Source organism: Aulonocara sp. 'chitande type north' Nkhata Bay, linkage group LG19 (genome assembly GCF_057382095.1).
Source record: "Aulonocara sp. 'chitande type north' Nkhata Bay isolate Kocher_YH1m ecotype deep benthic linkage group LG19, A_spYH_male_GT1.1, whole genome shotgun sequence".
NCBI lineage: Eukaryota > Metazoa > Chordata > Actinopteri > Cichliformes > Cichlidae > Aulonocara > Aulonocara sp. 'chitande type north' Nkhata Bay.
Window position 1 is genome coordinate 21,565,293 of NC_141362.1, and position 18,313 is coordinate 21,583,605.

The following is an 18,313-nucleotide window of genomic DNA, read 5'->3' on the forward strand; positions in this document are numbered from 1 at the left end:
GGTGTATTTATTTTAAACTTGCAATCTTCTTTTACACTCTTCTTAAGCCCCATGATACAGTTTTTGGAAAATATTCACCAGTTATTCTCCCTCCTCCAGGGAAGGGATGATTTATAAACGCTCAGGCGGACATCGTATCCCTGGAATGAACTGCTGTGGTCAGAGCCAGGCCTGCTATCGCTGGTCCAAACGGTGTGTGAATGTTGCAGTTTTTCTCCAGCTATCTCTGTCTGTCCAATTTATTTCTCTCTGTGCATCTTCTAGTCAATCCCACTGCTTTAGCTGCCGTGTTAACTAGTTGTTTTTTTTCTTGTAATTAAGCTGTCTAAGCCAGCAGTTTAAATATACTGTGCAGTTTATTTTGGAAGGCGAGAAACATGGTGACATGTAGGAGTTGCTCAGGCTGTTGATCAACTCCTGAATGTCTTATGGTAAACACAAGAAGGAGGATTTCTTGAACATTCATTCTCAAATTTCTGGCAGGGAGCTGTCAGAGTGTGGGTGTCAAAGAATAGTGAACATCTATTACACAACTGTGCATTACACATTTACAAACATAATAATTGTGACATCTTAATAGGCGGTCATTTTTGCTGTCATGCAACATTTTTCATTTTTTCTATATTTATAAGAAAGTCTCAGTCTGACGGCAGTGGTATTCACTCACATCTGACTTTGTCTTTCTCTTCCACTTTACATCATCCAAATTATGATGTGATCAGTTTATGTTGTTATTATTTCTTTAAACACAACACAAAAAATAATCCCACACGTTTGAAACGCTCAGCCCGTCCACCTACATCCTCATGATGATTTTCTTCCTACACCCTTTCCTCCAAACGAGAAACATAAGAAATGGTCCACAGGAGTCAGCAGAAAGCTGCAAAACTTTACATCTACACAGAAGTCATTAATGTTGCGACGACCACTTTGTGTGTGTTGTAGCTGGCTTGTGGTGAAAGACTCATTCTTGCTGTACATGAAGCCAGACACGGGAGCCATCTCCTTCGTCTTGCTGGTGGATAAAGAGTTCACCATCAAGATGGACTCCAAAGACACGGAGACCAAACACGGAGTCCGGATTGATAGCCTCTCCAGGTGTGTGTGTGTGTATTTGTGTTTGTCATGGTTGAACAGTTGATCTTTGCAGCAGATTACCCAGAGAGTGATCATATACTAGTGCTTAACTATCTAGATACAAGTTAAACAGTGAATCCCCTCTGAGACGTTCTCAAGATAAAATCAGTGTGATGAATAATACCTGGACCAGAAGATGAACTCTTCATCAGATCTTAGCAAAAAGAAAAATATTAACCAAAACAATCATGGGTGGGCCCAAAAACCACAAATCCAAGACTCTTAATCAGTGCTGCTTTTATTTTAGGAATTACTGACTAGGTCTCATATATCTCAGAAAGACAACAGATACCTCTGCCTTGATCAGCTAATGTGCATATATATACATATGAAACGATACGACTACCTCGCTCTCACGTAGGCTTTAGACTATATGTATAATCTTGTTTTCCTCTGGTTATGTTTGTATCTATAAATATCCCACCGGCAGGACCCTCGTGTTTAAGTGCAGCAGTTACAGACACGCACGCTGGTGGGGTCAGAGCATTGAAAGCTTCGTGAGGAATCATGGGAAGGCTTTCCTCCGAGATCACCGCTTTGGATCTTTTGCACAAGAACAGGAAAACATCCCTGCCAAATGGTAACTACACTGGGAGAGAACACAGCTGGCTGCGCTTGTTTTGTCGGGAAGTTTGTGTGGGATTAGAAATGCTTAATTCCAACAATGTTTGCATCAGTTTCAGACTGAAACATTTGTTTCTGTGGAACGGACAAATGCAATGTTATACATTTAAGATGTGTTGTATCTATTATACTTATTGGATTTGGAAAAATACAACTGTAACCAAATGTGTTATTTAGAAAAATGATTTATGGCTTCTTATTACAAGAAACCTACACATTCTGGGGAAAGATGCAGTAAATCAAAAAGAAAAACTCAAATTGGGCAAATCTTCAGGACATATTCTATTTGTTAGTGTTTCACTGGTAACTATGGAAATGTATTGGACTCTCTCTCTTCTGGCTGTGCTGTTCTTTATCTGCATTCTCTCCCCCTCAGCTGGCACTTTCTGCGAGACTGAATCATCAGTGTAATAAAGTCGTTACATTGTCTATGTACTCAGCATGGAGTCGGAAGGATAAGACGTGTTGGGAGGTGAAAGCTGAGAATGTTTAAAGACGGTTACGTCATGGTGACATGTCTATGGGTGTAGACTTAAGTTTGTAAGGCTGTTAAAGTGCAATGACAGTCGGGCCAATGAACTGAAAGGCGCCATCATTCAGCTTGTGTGTGTGTTTGTTTGTTTTTTTTAAATACCACACAACGTGAACTATTTTATTTTTTCATATGTATGTTTGTATCATCCCAAGCTCAAGTGACAAAATGTTCTCCCAAGTGTGACTGCAATATATCTTTGCAGGTATGTGAATGGAAAGACCTACATGGAGGATGTGGCCGATGCTTTGGAGGAGGCTAAAGAGGAAATCTTCATCACTGACTGGTGGTGAGTTCTAGTGTCCTTTGTGTAAACATACAGGATGCCAAATGATGTGGTTAAGTAGTGTTTGCTGTCAGCACTGAAGTGTGAAAGCCCAGAGTAAACAAGTTAACAATAAAGGTCTTATACATGTGCCCCGTTTGCATACACTTTACAACCGTAACATCCAAACCTGATAGAATAATAATCCTGCAGACATAAAATAACAGAGAAAAATGTGCCAGTGCTATAAACGGCCTTTACTGACGCCGTTTATTGCAAACCATATTTATCTCAGTCTAGCCCTCCGTGAGTAATCTGAGCTTAACTCGGGTATTGTTAGGTAATGAAATACAAATATGTAAACTGGCTTAAGGGGCTCTAGATTTCTGATTCAAGTAAGAGCCTGTTCATGCGAGAGAGACGAGGTTTATGGCTAGAAGGAGAAACAACAAAACCATGAATATGCAGAAAAGCAATCAATGATATTCAGTGAGGGAGAAAAAGGTATTCATTATGGGTGCACTTTATGAGAAGTACTGTGGAAACTGTTTAAATGAAGTTAGTAAACAGCTGAGTAAACAGTACTTCTAAAGAATGCACATGATGCACTGCATGCAGTGATTTTTTTTATGCAAGCAGTTAAAATGTGTGATGTATGCAAACTATGGAGGAAAAGTAAGGACAGCGAAACTATTTTAAATTCTTGCAGAAAAGAAATAATTTCTTCTCTAGTATCTCGATAAGAAAAAAACAAAAACCCAACACAAATGCTAAAAACCATCAAATAGACGATAATATAAATATAATAATATATAATATTATATAGGGTGGAATGAGAGCCTTGAAAGTTGTTATCAGTACAAGTTTTTTAGTATGTGGTGAGGCTGGATGAGGTTGATGGAGGCCATAGCTGAAGGGAAAAAGCTGTTTCTTGGTGTTTCGTGTTCCTTTACTGAAAAATCCTAATTGACCTGATTTGATTGGTTTGTTTGTTGCTTAGTAATTAAGCCGTTGACACATTCTGATTTGACCCTCTGCAGTAAACCTTGGATTAGCATAGTTTGTGGCATCCACCTTGCTTAAAAGACATTGTTATAACAAAAGCCACAAGAAACAGGTCAGTCCACAGCTTCATGTTTCATTCTCTGTATTAGCCTACTAACATGCTAGAGAATTGTTTTTTGAAGTTGTTATTTTGGTTAAGAACTGGTACATTTTTGGAGGAAAGAACATATTTTTTTTGCATCAGTACCAGGGTAATGTCATAGATTTTCCACTCCCACTATATGCTGAAGTCTTCTTGTTTTGCGAACTTTAAAGGTCAGGCCCAGTGGAAAATTTTGCACCATATTGACACCAACTACTCAACATCCTTTGTTTTGCCCTCACTGAGGCCCTCAGCAGCTGCCTAGCTGCTTGGAAACACAGTTAATACATCTCTAAAATAATAGTACCTATATATTTTAAAGTGCATATCCACGTCTCCTGAACATGAAGAAACTCCGTTCTCGGTGATGTTTCCATAGCAATTGATGGCTCTGAACTAGATAAAGATAATATACAGATTAATAGTAATGGCTTTTTTGAGCTGCTTCCAAGGAACGAAACAACAGATTGATATTTTGGTACCTGTGAGAGTAATAAATGCAGTTAAACATTACATTATAACCAACAACTCTGTACTATAGAGCCATGACATGTTGTTAACTTTAATTATTATCTCCTTGCTTCAGGCAAAGAAATACAGTGACACAAAGATACAATCTCCATATCAGTTTATCCTTCTGCCCCACCCCTTTTATCCCTGTCTTGTCTATCATCACCTGAGAAATTATTAAGTATTATGTTTTTATTATCGGCTATGAAATATATGTGTAGATAAACCATGTCATGGCGTGAGAGGCACCCTGGTACATGGAACATCCAGGACAGATTGCCAGTCTGTCCCAGCACTCTATAAAAAGATAGATAAATAATTAGATGAAAATATATGGAAATTAATATATGAAAATAAAACTGAAATGTTTCTTTCTTTCTCTTGTGATACCTTAGTCAGTATGACATCCTACATTGCATTATATCCCGGGGGGGTTACAGTATCCTGGAAACGTATGCTACAAAGATGGAAATCTTATCTCAGATACAACTAGCTTGGTTAGTTTGCATGGTAAAGAAAATTGCCCATGACCTGTTACATTTTTCCAAATCAAATAAGTTTTCCAACTTATTTGTCTCTGCTAACAGAGGTGTAATATTCTTGACATTGTAATTTAAAATATAATAGTTTATGATCCCACAGAGCCAAATGCACCACTGTCTGGACGTGGCTGAAATCCCTGTGTTCTAAAGCAGTAATCACTAGGCTTATGGTCTTAACCAATGAGGTGTCACCCTGTGCAATATGAGCCAATGGTATTGTAGACATGTAAGCTCAGGATGCCAATGTGAATGACTCATGAGACTATATCATTATGTCATGTCTGTCACACTCTATGAGGAAATGTGCCGCGAGCTCTGACTGGTGAAGGCAAACATTACTTTTAATCTGTCTTAATGAGTGAGAATGCATCATTTATTCATCTGTTCGCCCGTCTTATTGTCTTATTGTCCTTCTTTAGTGTTGAATTTTATTCCTCTCTGTCGCTCTTGTTTTGTCAGGCTGAGTCCAGAGATCTTCCTTAAAAGACCTGTTGTAGAAGGAAACAGGTGGAGGCTTGACTGCATCCTCAAGCGCAAAGCAGTATGTACACATTAGACTGCCAGCATTATTCATTAAGAAATACACATCAGACCAAGTACTGAGCACTCAGTGTAAATGTTTCCCTGTACTTTCCTTTTAATAATTTTTTTTAATGTAACCATTTGTAGTGAAAAGTTGCTGTTTTTAGTTGGATAAAGCTCTTCTCCCAGTATTCACAAGGTTTATGTTTACTAAACTTCTCATAATGAACTGAACATAAGAGTACATCCTGTCTATATCTGTAGATGGTATAAATCAAAGGCCTTTTTATCGTAGCCAAAGAAATTAGTGATACTGGAATTTGTGACTTTAAGTGCACATATTCCACATCCTTATCTGTTCCCATTGCTTTTATAGCTGAATTAGATACAGACTTTTGGAGAATAACCGAATTTATTTGCCCTTTGAAACAGCAACAGGGAGTCCGAATTTTTGTAATGTTGTATAAAGAGGTGGAGCTCGCTCTGGGCATCAACTCAGGCTACAGCAAAAGAACCCTTTTGCACCTGAACCCGAACATTAAGGTAAGTGACATGATATTAAGGTTTGATAAACAATGCAGTGCCACATTTCCCAAATTATTCAATGTCATATCCAGGACCAGATTAACCGTGAGAATAAATAAAATAATAGATTTTTGTTCATATTACAATGTATACAAGTGTACTGCATATGTGCTGTGTGTTTATGCTCCAGGTGATGCGCCATCCGGATCACGTCTCCTCCTCTGTCTATCTGTGGGCACATCATGAGAAGATCGTAGTTATTGACCAATCAGTGGCCTTTGTGGGCGGTATTGACCTGGCGTACGGGCGCTGGGACGACAGAGAGCATCGGCTGACGGATGTGGGAAGTGTGACACGTTCAGATGAGAGCAGACTGAGAAAAGTACTCCATTTACACACAGCTGCATGTGGGGAATGAAGTATAACAATGCAAGCTGGCAACCTCTTAATTTTATTGAACTGAATTCCTATACACAAGTACTCAATCGCATTATGCTCTGCTGACCATAAAATATTTATTCTCTGTAACTCTCATACAGCATTACAGCTACAGAGCTGCTACCAGCAAGAAGTTTCATAATATCAAGTATCTATTTTTTTTAATCACCTTTCCAACTGCATTGACACTTTGGACTCCTCACATGATTTACATCATTGAGAACAAGTCTTTATGTGTTGTTAATACCCGTGATGACAGTTTCCAATTTGGAGAACGCCATTCAGACCAGAAAGCAAATGAAACCTTTTGAATTGTTCTACTTTTGGCTGGACAAAAAAAAAACCAAAAAAAAAAAAACAGATCGCAAATATCCACATAAAAGCAAATGTCTCTCTAGCTTGTGACTTCAACCTTTTCTTATAAACCTTATTTGGCTCTATTAAATATTAGCAACACCCCTAGGCAATGTAATGGAGCATGAATCAACAGCACCTATTAAAACTGCTGTGTCCATTATAACCTTATAGTTTAAGGTAAAAAACTGCAGTTATAGATCGTTTTCATGTTCCTAGACTGGCTCCACCAACACTCCATCCAGTAAGGGCTTGTCCTCTGTTGATGGCGTCTCTCAGAGCAATGGACGAGGGACACCGCCCAGTGATCCAGCGGATTTACCTAAGCTGAAGGGAATCGGTCGCAACAGGATGGCTCGCTTCAGTCTGCGCACACTGAGGCACAAACACACTCTGCAGCATGTGGACAGTGTCAGCAGTGTTGATAGCGCAGGTATGTTAAGGCAGAGGAAAAAAAATCGTGCTTTGCTATTTTGGCAGTGAGATGCTCTGTTACGCCACCTCTCACGACAGCGGGGGTGTTTGTGTGGGTGAGAATGTGAATGTGAGTGAATGAGAGGCGCGTTGTAAAAGGTTGTACTTTCAAATGCAGTCGATATTTTAAAGGCTGTAGATTCATTTGTTCTGTATATGTGCACATGTGTAGGGAGCGGTTCGGTACGAAGCCTGAAGACAGGTGTGGGAGAATTACAAGGAAACACTCGCTTTTGGCATGGAAAGGACTACTGCAACTTTGTGTACAAGGACTGGATCCAGCTGGAGAAACCTTTTGATGGTCGGTCACACACATGGACACACCCAGCAGTTTGATGGAAACATATAATCATCTGGAAAACTAAATAGAGTCGATCTGAGTCACATTGGCAACATTTGTTCCACTTTTTTCACTCAAACCCTCTCCACTAAAATATCTGACCTCACTGTACGTTATGTCTTCTTACTGTTTCAGCTGGTCTCACTATTTATTTTTTATCACTGTATATTTCTCCATATTTTTGCAGCCATTCTTTTCTTTTACATTTTTAAGTTCTTCATCTAAAAAATCCTTTTTGGATCTGTTCCTCTTTTTGCAGACTTCATCGACAGGTACACCACTTCCAGAATGCCCTGGCATGACATTGCCTCAGTGGTTCATGGTAGAGCTGCCCGGGATGTGGCAAGACACTTTATTCAGCGTTGGAACTTCACTAAGGCATGCAGTGTACTTTGGCCAAAAACACAAAGAGTTGTAGAGCAGGAGCAAAGCTTAAAATTTAACTTCTTTAACTGGGAATTTATAGCCACTTTTTAGTGGTTTGTTAGTTAATAATTAAATACTTTAATTATTATTATAAGTTGTGGAAAGATGGTGTTAACTTCAAATCATGACTCACTTTCATAAAAAGCAGGATAATAGGAGACATGGAAAATATAATGTAATCCTCATCGTGGTGCTCAGGCTTTCCATGCCACCAACTTTTTTCCCCTGTTTATTCAAAAAAGAATGCTTCCTCTATAGAGACTGTATTTACCGTCTCCTGCCTAAATTCTCCACATGTCTTTTCTGCAGATCATGAAGCCAAAGTATCGCTCCCTGTCTTATCCATTCCTGCTGCCTAAATCTCACTCCACTACCAATGAGCTCAGATACCAAGTTCCTGAATGTGTTAATGCTAAAGTTCAGGTAAGGCAACATTTTAGGCATAAAAGAAAGCATATTGTGAATGTCATATTTATATGAAGTACAAACTGAAACAAAAACAAGCCAAAACATGTACATAATGCAAACAAATGATAAAAAAAATCAACTGTCTATGGGCCAGAAAGTTATATAACCACAAAGCTTGTCTTGCGTTGATACTCAAGGGTTTTTACCCAAAAGGAACCGACCTCTGAGAGAAATTGTTGCCTAACATAAGAAGTGGACAAACAAACCATCATGACTCCATTACTTGTGTTTGTTTATGTCGTTTATTTTGTTAGCCACTTTTCTGAAGGGACGTCTCTAAGAACATAATGTGCAAGCTTTCCATTTGTGTCTATTAATATACATTTAACTTACTCATATGCTGAATTAGTTAACTTTAACTATATATTTTAACCATTGACAAAATATGTAAACTGTACTTGATCAGGAATATTGTGAGAACCACAGTTGGAAATCCCATTATTTTTCTTGCATGTAGTTCTCATTTGCAGTCAGAAGTTTACAAATACATCATTGTCCATCATCATGGCTTTTAATGATTTCTTTGAACAGTTCCTTTTCCGGGTGGAATTACTGTACAACATACATCTTCAATGACTTTAAAAAATTTGGTTGCACACGTTTGAATTTATTTAGGATTTTTGTAATTCCCACAGGGTTAAAAGTATACAAATAGGGCTGTTCGATATAACGATATAAAAACGTCTATCGTTTCATTTTACGCTATCGTTTGTTTCGTGGTGTCGCAAAATAAACTGTTTACGGCAATATTTTTTCATTATTTCACTGTAGTGGCTATATTAATTTCTTAAAGTTCTCACTTTCTCTTATATTTAATATAACCACACTACAGACAGACAAGCGTTTGTTTTTATGCCTTGTCGTTAGCAACAACGACGTAAAACCACCGCGTGTCCGCTTGTTCCGCATAAACCTTTCACAATAAAGCTCAAGATCCTGTTGAGACTTTTCAAAATAAACTGAATCACGTGAAAGATGCAGAGTGTTTACGGATGAGAAGCAAAAAAGAGCCGCCAGGTGCTAAAAAAATAAACCTTAGACTCAAACGTTAGAACATACTTTTCCCCGCAGCATGCCGTGTAATGAATACGCACAAAGAAAACTGCGCCGTTACAACTGTCTAAAAATGTTTCACGCATCAGTTAAAACACTCGACTCCAGGTACGCGACGCCCAGCTGGAAACACTTCACGCAAGTCGAGCTGACCGAGATTCGCAGAATTTATAGAAAATGTTACATTTTTGTGATTTATATCGTTATCGGATGATAGATGTCTTAATATCGGGATATGAGATTTTGGTAATATCGCACAGCCCTATATACAAACAGACTCAAACATATGCATATATCCCCACTGACACTTCAGCAAGTTGCACCTCTACCAGACACTTGATAGCTGTCAATAAACTTCTAACATAATTCTGATTGGATATTTAAGTGGTCTTTTTGGCAGAATTGGTGCAGTCCCCCAAACAGATCTCTTGCCATTGTAGTCAAACAGCTCAGTCTTTGTCTGCCATGTCCATAAAACCAAAAAACTTTTCTCTAGAAGGCATTTGGCTTGTCCATGAGGGTAGCTGCAAATTTCAATTAAGCTTGAAGGTTTTGATTTTAAAGCAGGAGTTTCTTTCTTGGTTGGCAGCCTCTCAATATATAGCGATGCAAAACTTGCCACCATTCTCCAGTTCATGGCAGTCTTGGTGGTTCCTCAACATCCTAACAAATTTTCTCTCATCTAAGGGTGACAGATTGGGCGTTCTTCCAAATGACAAAGTGGAGACACATCAGAATAACATGTGCAATTGTTTGAAATGATGTTCTAAGAATCTTTGTTTAGAAATGGCTCTTAGAGAGCTTCCAAACTTCTGTAAATCTGCAATTTTTACAAGCCCATGACATCCACAGCTATGATTAGTGTGTGTAAACTTCTAAACACAACTGTATGTGTGAAACATTAAATGAATCAACACACACATTTGTACTCTGTCTGTGTGTAAAAGGTGTTACGGTCATCTGCAGACTGGTCGGCAGGCATAAAATACCACGAGGAGTCCATCCACAATGCCTACATCCAAGTCATCGCCAAGAGCAAGCACTACATCTACATAGAGGTAAAACAACAGAGAGAGTCAGATATAAAAATAAAAGAGAAATACTGCATTTTGAAGCTGATATTCAAACTTTATTATCAAAGCACTGATGTTTGACTTTGATGCAAAACAACACATGTCTCTTCTGAAATGTGTTAATATTCCCAGTACAGAGATGACTCCTTTTATTATATGTCAGCCAAAATGCTTTCTCACATCGTGAAATTAAAGTCAGAAACATAAAACTATAATTATTTTAGGGGGAATCAAAACCTGGGAGCCATAACTGTTGTTGCTTTTGCACTTTGGGTTTGTGTCATTCCTCCCTTTCTTTTCTCTGTCTCACTCAGAATCAGTTTTTCATTAGTTGTGCTGACAACAGGACGGTCTACAACAAGATTGGAGACGCCATCATTGAAAGGATCATCAGGGCAGACAAGTACTTCCCTTTATTGAAGCAGCTTGTTTGCTTAAGAAGTGGTTTTGATTGTACTAGGGTGGCTGTAGCTCAGGTGGTAGAGCAGGTCATCTACTGATCGGAAGGTTGGTGGTGATGCATCCATCGGAGTATGAATGTGTGTGAATGTTAGCTATAAAGGACTTAGAAAAATGTGCTTGTGTGAATGGGTGAATGCACAAGTTGTGTAAAGTGCTTTGAGTGCTCAGATGAGTAGAAAAGCGCTATATAAGAACCAGTCCATTTACTGTAATGAAGATGTAAAATGTAATGCATATGCTTCTGGGCCTAAGTCTAAAAATCATGTATGTTTGTGTACAGAGAGCGTAAGAAATACCGTGTGTATGTGGTCACCCCACTGCTGCCTGGGTTTGAGGGAGACATCACCACTGGTGGAGGGAATGCCATCCAGGCTGTCATGCACTTTAACTACAGGTAGATCACATGACTTTTTCAGAAGAATTGAATGTTGTATTGAACTTTGTATTGAACGTATTGAAAGAGGAAGGGGGAAGGGAAATGAGAAAGCACATCACAAAACTAGGATTTTCTCATGTGACGTTTACATGCGCTGTGGTGAGATTTAATCTCTTGTCCCCTCAGAACCATGATCAGAGGAGAGTACTCTATCATCTCCCAGTTGAAAAAGGAGAGTAAGTTGAGAGATAAGCTATAAAATTAAGTATTCTGAGACCCAAAAAACTTCTGATATTCTTTCAGATTCACCTGCCGCCATAATGTTATCTAAATTCTAGTTTTGATCTCTTCTATTTCCCAGTGGGCGATCAGTGGATGAACTACATCTCCTTTGCTGGACTTCGGACTCATGCTGAGCTAGCAGGACGCCTCGTCACAGAGCTCATCTACGTCCACAGCAAGATGCTCATCGCTGACGACAATACAGTCATCATTGGTTAGTCTTTCTCTCATCTCACCTTCTGCCACTTTCTCTTCTTATGCTGTTTTCACCAGCTACTATTGGAAGAAACTGGCTTCTCTGGCTCGACACCATCAAAATGTGATAATGCTAAAAATCTGGTTCTATTTCCTCGTTTTATCACCATGTGAATGGCTAAAACATTTGCATAATAATGCTGTTGTGTCAATGTGTGTGGAGTGGTACGTTGCTCTGTTGTGCCACCTGCTGGTGTATAAAGTGCAGCTCACCCTTTCGACAAAAGGAAAAGCACTCCATGTCTTCTTATTAATATTCCTCTTCTTTTCTCTCATTAAATCTGTTCTCTTGTAAATACAAATCAATGTAAATAAGGTGAAAAGTTATTGTTTATGACAGTATATGTAAATCAGTCCCTAGCAGGATACCGCCACTTTGAATCTGTCAAAATAATAAAAAAACAGGGTTACATACCAACAGCAGAAGTTAGCTCAAGTCATAGACTACATTTAACCAGCTCTGTGTGTCTGTTGCAGGCTCTGCGAACATCAATGACAGAAGTATGCTGGGTAAACGTGACAGCGAGGTGGCAGTGATCGTTGAAGACTCCGAAAAGGTTCCCTCAGTAATGGATGGAGAGGAGTATGAAGCTGGGCATTACGCTCTTCAACTGCGCCTCGAATGCTTCAGGTGCTTGTCTGTTTCTATGTGTGTATGAGATGACAACGTTAAAAGCACATTGCTATTTTGTGATATGTTGTTATTTTTTAAGTGCTTGACATTTTATATATTGAAATTTTTGTTTATCATGCCGAAAATCCCACTACATGCCTACATGTAAATAACAGCTAATGTACATGTGGCTTTGAAACAATAAAGAAAGAAAGAATGCAAAAGAAATACACTCACCAGCTGCCTTGTTAGGAACACATTGCTAGTACTGGGATGGACTCAATTTCGCTTTAGAGCTGACATAGATTTAACAAGGTGCTGGGTGTATTAATCATGGATTTTGGTCTATTAATATGATCACATCACACAGTTTTTCCAGAATTGTTTTTTAATCCTATTCCAATCCCATAGGATTGAGATCTGGTAACCGTGGAAGCCATTTGAATATAATTAAGACAGTATTAGATGATTTCAGCTTTGTGACATGGGGAACGGTCTTCATGGAAGCCGTCAGGCTCAGTGAAACACTGCCCAGTTTATACTACGGGGCACAAAGAGGGGCAAGAAAATATCACACAGATAACTACACTACCAGTAGTTGTTTGAGTTGTTGATAGAAGGCAAGATGAATCAATTTTGGTGAGCCTGTGTGAACTGTAGCCTCAGTTTCTTGTTCCTAGCTGACAGGACAGGCACCTGGTGTGGTCTTCTGCTGCTGTAGCCCATCTGTTTCAAGGTTTGATGTGTTGTGTGTGTTCAGAGATGCTCTTCTAGATACCTTGGTTATCACTAGTGGTTATTTGAGTTGCCTGAGAGATGGTTGCCTTGCTATCAGCTTGAAATAGTCTTGCCTTACTCCTCTGACCTCTGGCATGTACAGCCTCAGAGAACTGCCAGTCAGCTGTATATCTTCCCTTTTGTGGACCATTCTCTGTAAGCCCTAGATGCGGTTTTATGGAATAATCCCAGTAGATTAGCAACATCTGAAATACTCAGAACAGCCTGGCTGGTGCCAACAACCATCCCACTTTTAAAGTCACATAAATGACCTTTCTTCCCTTTCTGATGTTCATTTTGAGCTTCAGCAGGCTTACATGCCTAAATACAAAGTGTTGCTGCCCTGTGACTGCCTAGTTAGATAGTTGCAATAATAAGCAGTGATTTCTGTAATCACTAAAACATTTTCTCTATCTGTCTTTCCCTTCTGAACAGAACTATTCTTGGAGGACACTCTGACACCAGCATTGACCTTTCTGACCCCATCAGTGACCGTTTCTACAAGGAGGTGTGGATGACAACAGCTGGCCGCAACGCCACCATTTACGAGAAGGTAGAGTGAACATTAACATTTCACATGTGGAAAGAAAACATTCAGTTTAGTGAATGGCAGGTAATCATTTTGAGTTTGTGCCTTTAAGAAAGAGATAATTCAGAGATAAACCATGTTTTAAACTCAGCACAGACCATATTTTAGCTAAAGTTTTATCTGAACACAGCACTACCTTGGCCCATTTTGTAACTGCCCACGAGTTTGTCTTTCACTCTCAGAGAAACTCGTGGACAGAACAGTTAACTAAAATCTCACGGTCCACTCAGATAGACTGCCACAAACCTGGACTTAAGTTAATGAGGCATATGTTTGGTTGCAGGTGTTTCGCTGCCTTCCTTCATCCCTTGTTAGAAATATGTCGGAGTTGGAGCAGTACCAGTCCAAGCCAGGTTTGGCCCAGACTGATCTTGCCCGAGCTCAGGAGGAGCTGCGCAAAATCCGTGGCTTCCTAGTGCAATTTCCTCTGGACTTCCTGTCTGAGCAAAATCTCATGCCCTCTGTTGGGACAAAGGAAGCCATGGTTCCAACTGAGATCTGGACATGAAGGGTTTCAGCCCATTACTCACAAAATGAAATGGACTGTTCCTTGAGAAGGCCTCTTGTGGGAAGCCTCTGGGTGGTTTTTTACAGTTTAATGATGATAAATGTTCAGTACTGGAGTTGCAAGAGATCACTTCTGAATAATAGATTTCTGAGATGAAAGTCAGATTAAAACTTTCTCTTTTTGCTTGATACGATTGCTAAGCAATGACAAATCTCTGAGATCTATTGCTACTGGAAAACACTAGACAGTAGTTATAGCATGTTAGTGTTTGGATGTACTATGTGAAGAAGATGGGCACCTATGATAGCAGTGTGACTGCATTCAATATGTGGAAAGACAACATGAAGACTGGGTTTTGGGAATCACTTTATCTTGAATTCTAGATGCTTAGACCTTTGAACTGTGCAAAAGGCTCATAAGATGGCAGAAGCTTGTATGGGACCATGATGATGAAGTCTATAACCAATTTATGACACTAACAGATATTCAGCTCTGTTTAGAAATCACACAATCTAAACATTAGATGGTAAAATGTGATTAACTGAGTTCGTTATGTATGCCCGTAACATGCATTAGTGCCATGTATGCTGTTTATGAGCTCACGGAAGAGTTGTCTGTTAAGTATGTGCTGCTTTTGATAAATTATTTAAATTTACAAGCATGTAATCTCAGAGGTGTTTTGAAGATTTTGTTTGTGTAAGAAATTGAAGTTATGCTTGGTCTTTACTTTGTTGCCAACTGCACAGAGACAATGTTACCGTTTCGAGAGCAGTGCACAGTTTACTAACTATGCTGAAATCTGATTGCCGTGATGCTTGTACCAATCGCACCTCTGAGAAAAAAAACAAAACTTCATCACTGACATTTTATTTGTTGTTGAAGATGTTTTGTGACCTGTTAAAATGATTCAGTGGCTTTTTAAGACAATCGGCGAACCCATTGAGAAGAGAAATTTCTTCTTTGTTCAGCAGATGGTGCTAGCTTCCTAAAAATCAGTTGCAAAATTAGAAAATAAGATCTCCAGGATCTTTAAGGTCCTCTTGGTGAGTGAAAATGGATTTTGAACATTGTAACAAAAGAAACCCAGCAAAACTACAGCAATTATGTTTGTCATTAAGCATGCAGATGAAGCTGGATGTAAAGCTTTCGTATGAAGTCAGGCTTTGAAATTGCTTCGTTCCAGCTTCTGTGTAGTTCCAGATTGAAAACAGCATTTCAAAGTCTTTATTTTTTTGTTTTGTTTTTATTGTAATGTAACAGTTCAGAGTAAAATTACCTTTTATCGAGATACTTGCGATAGGTGATCCACGAGCAGTTTATATATTTTGTAAATGTGAAAGTATGGACTCGTGTTACCCAGTTTGTTTTAATTTTTAATATTTTCCACATTGTCTTGTTTGAGCATCACCATCCCCTAAATGTGAAGATAAAAAAAAACACTTCTTTAGAAACGAATCGCACAGCCGGTAATTATGACACATTGGAGTCGCAATGTATTTTACAAATCAAGCACATAATTACTTTGACCTGGCATAGAGCTCCAGTTTTGTCATGAAAAGGCAGAACCCTTTGTCTACCCAATGTGTGAATCATTGCCATTTATGTAAGAGAAAATGACTGGGACCACAAAATTGGCAGATGTAAAATAAAGTGCTTAAAACACTTTTACTTTTTTAACTGTTTTGAATTTGACATTATCGTCTGCCCTGTTTATTATTTATGGATTTTAAAGAATCGAGCATTCTTTAAGATTTATTTTTAAATGTATGTCACGTTCACACTGATGATTTTGGACTTTTTTCTTTTTCATACCCACCTTGAAGCTGTTGTTTCTGTAAACTCTCTGGACCTCTTGCCTTCATTCAGTTTATGCACAATAACCTTTTTGTACAGTTAAAGATTTCCGATATCTATTTGTTCATTTGAAACTATGTAATTAAAATGACTAACAAATACGCATATCTTTGGACTTTTTGTTTCCTTTTCACATGAAAGTAGACACAGCTGTGAAACTTGATCATTTCTAAGATATATGGCTTGACAGACCAGCTTTAATAACAGGCTCCTGCATAATACGTTTTTATAATTTCTGTGTGACTACATTCCCATCTCTAGTACACATCAATATGAGTAAAACAACGGCTTTTCGCTCCAACTATGAACAAACAGGTAGGTTCTTGCATAAGAAATAAGAACTGTTGAACCTGTTAACTCCCAGAAAACAGCAAACTTGTATTTCTTTTCTCATGAAGCAGTGAAATCAGCAGCATTTGCAATAATCAATATGTTTAATTAACTTTGTGAATAAAAGTTGGGTGCAAAAGCTAGGCTGAAGGACATCTTATATTATTTGGGAATCTGGTAGGAAAGACTATACTGTTGTATAAAAGACCCACTGTGTTTATGAACCAAACATTAAAATTTATATGGAGAATTACAAATTGCAAACATATATAGTGGAAAGTGGAGAATAATATGCTAAACGAATGGGTTTTTTTTATTGTGAAAAATCACCGGGGCGTTGGCCACTTGTACATGTGTGCAATCAGCTCTGCTATAGCAAAAGAAGTACTAACAAACCCAAACGAGGGGATTTCATAGGAAGCACATAAGGAGCATAAAAGAAACAGCAAAACATAAAGAGCATAAATGCTAAAGGCTTAGTTTTTTTTTTTGTCCTTCCATTTGAAGGCAGTTGATTACATAACGCTCCTCCCTTCTCTGGAAAATGACACTCCATAAAACTCAGGAGGCCTTATTCAGTAGAATGTCGTTGGCTGCATGTTATGGCATGTGAGATGGCCTAGTTGCTTGCTGGTTTAGAAACATAAGGATATAAAGCTACCTCTGATCTGCTTGAGTGTCTAAATTCTCTAAAATAAAATCTGTTTGAAATTAATTGTGTAAAGCCAAAAACACACAGCTGGGAAATAATTAATTTTCCATTTTTTCTTCCTGAAAACAGCCCTCCTTCCTTGTTCTTATTTTTGTTTGGCACTTTATGGAAAAAAAAAACAAAACATGTCAAACCCAAATAAACTTTCTTCCTTAGAAATCTCTTCAGTTAAGGGCATGATGAAAACCCCTGAAAAGGAAGTTCCTTTCACAGGTATGTCAGTGTGGAATTTTGTGTTTTGATGTCTTGATGTTTCCATCTGTTTTCTACTGGCATGGCTTTGCTTGCCTCGCCTAGTGCTAATAATATTAAACTCTACACTGACTGAACTTGGATGGAAGTCAATGCTATTTTTACGATGTTCTGTAACGTAAATACTTGGAAACTTTTTTACTTCCTCCACACTAAACTAACTCATAAAATATCTTGGCACATCTTATGTTGCTGGTTTGGTTAATAATGATAAACAAAATCCAAGGTTCTTGTTTGACAGAATCAGCAGAGTCCACTTTGGGACAGCCTCGCTTAGCCTCTATCAGGTGACCTATTCTGATATTTGTTTAAAACAACTGCTGAATACACATTTTTATAAGCTTTCCCTTAATTTCCCTCTTTGCTTTGGGCTATACTTTACAACTATTTGCGTGTATGGAAGTGTGTATGTTGGAATGAATGTCTGACCGTACTGTTGATTTAGTGTCCATTAATGTGTCTGTATGTTTGAACAGGCATACTTAACTTTAATCTGTGGCTTCTATTGACACTGTGAAGCACTTTGTAGAAAAGTACTATACAAATAAAATAATAATAATAATAAGAATAAGAATAAGAATAATAATAAGAATTATTATTATTATAAAAATAAAGAAAGAAAGAAAATATACATAGTTGTTCTATTTAATCAAAAGTACACAGGGAAATATAAGCAAAAATCAGAAAGTATATCTTCACTCAGTTTCTTTTCTTTTCCTTTCTTTTCTTTTCTTTTGTACAAGGACATTGCTATTAAACATGAGGAAGAAAAAAGTTTGGAAGTCCTCGCTGCCTCAGTAAACCCCGCCCGGTAACAGGCGTGGTTTGCTGAGGGAAAGCGGCTCCCACCTCCCTCCTTCTCTATATTTACTG

At 38.4% G+C, this 18,313-nt stretch overlaps 1 protein-coding gene across 3 annotated transcripts in view; it reads left to right on the top strand.

The window, feature by feature from the left end:
- pld1a (phospholipase D1a) overlaps positions 1 to 16,247 on the top strand; it is a 33,885-nt gene extending 17,638 nt beyond the window's left edge. For all 3 annotated transcript variants that reach the window (XM_086274483.1, XM_086274484.1, XM_086274482.1), the window contains exons 8-26: positions 100 to 192; positions 946 to 1,098; positions 1,568 to 1,717; positions 2,499 to 2,582; positions 5,217 to 5,298; positions 5,712 to 5,822; positions 5,995 to 6,186; positions 6,816 to 7,029; positions 7,243 to 7,371; positions 7,670 to 7,788; positions 8,146 to 8,259; positions 10,305 to 10,415; positions 10,745 to 10,833; positions 11,173 to 11,286; positions 11,455 to 11,504; positions 11,630 to 11,764; positions 12,283 to 12,436; positions 13,631 to 13,748; positions 14,068 to 16,247. In XM_086274483.1, coding sequence (XP_086130609.1) covers positions 100 to 192; positions 946 to 1,098; positions 1,568 to 1,717; positions 2,499 to 2,582; positions 5,217 to 5,298; positions 5,712 to 5,822; positions 5,995 to 6,186; positions 6,816 to 7,029; positions 7,243 to 7,371; positions 7,670 to 7,788; positions 8,146 to 8,259; positions 10,305 to 10,415; positions 10,745 to 10,833; positions 11,173 to 11,286; positions 11,455 to 11,504; positions 11,630 to 11,764; positions 12,283 to 12,436; positions 13,631 to 13,748; positions 14,068 to 14,292 — 2,437 coding nt within the window. In that variant the 3' untranslated portion in view covers positions 14,293 to 16,247. The remainder of the gene's footprint in view (positions 1 to 99; positions 193 to 945; positions 1,099 to 1,567; positions 1,718 to 2,498; positions 2,583 to 5,216; positions 5,299 to 5,711; positions 5,823 to 5,994; positions 6,187 to 6,815; positions 7,030 to 7,242; positions 7,372 to 7,669; positions 7,789 to 8,145; positions 8,260 to 10,304; positions 10,416 to 10,744; positions 10,834 to 11,172; positions 11,287 to 11,454; positions 11,505 to 11,629; positions 11,765 to 12,282; positions 12,437 to 13,630; positions 13,749 to 14,067) is intronic.
- The last annotated feature ends 2,066 nt before the right edge of the window (positions 16,248 to 18,313 follow it).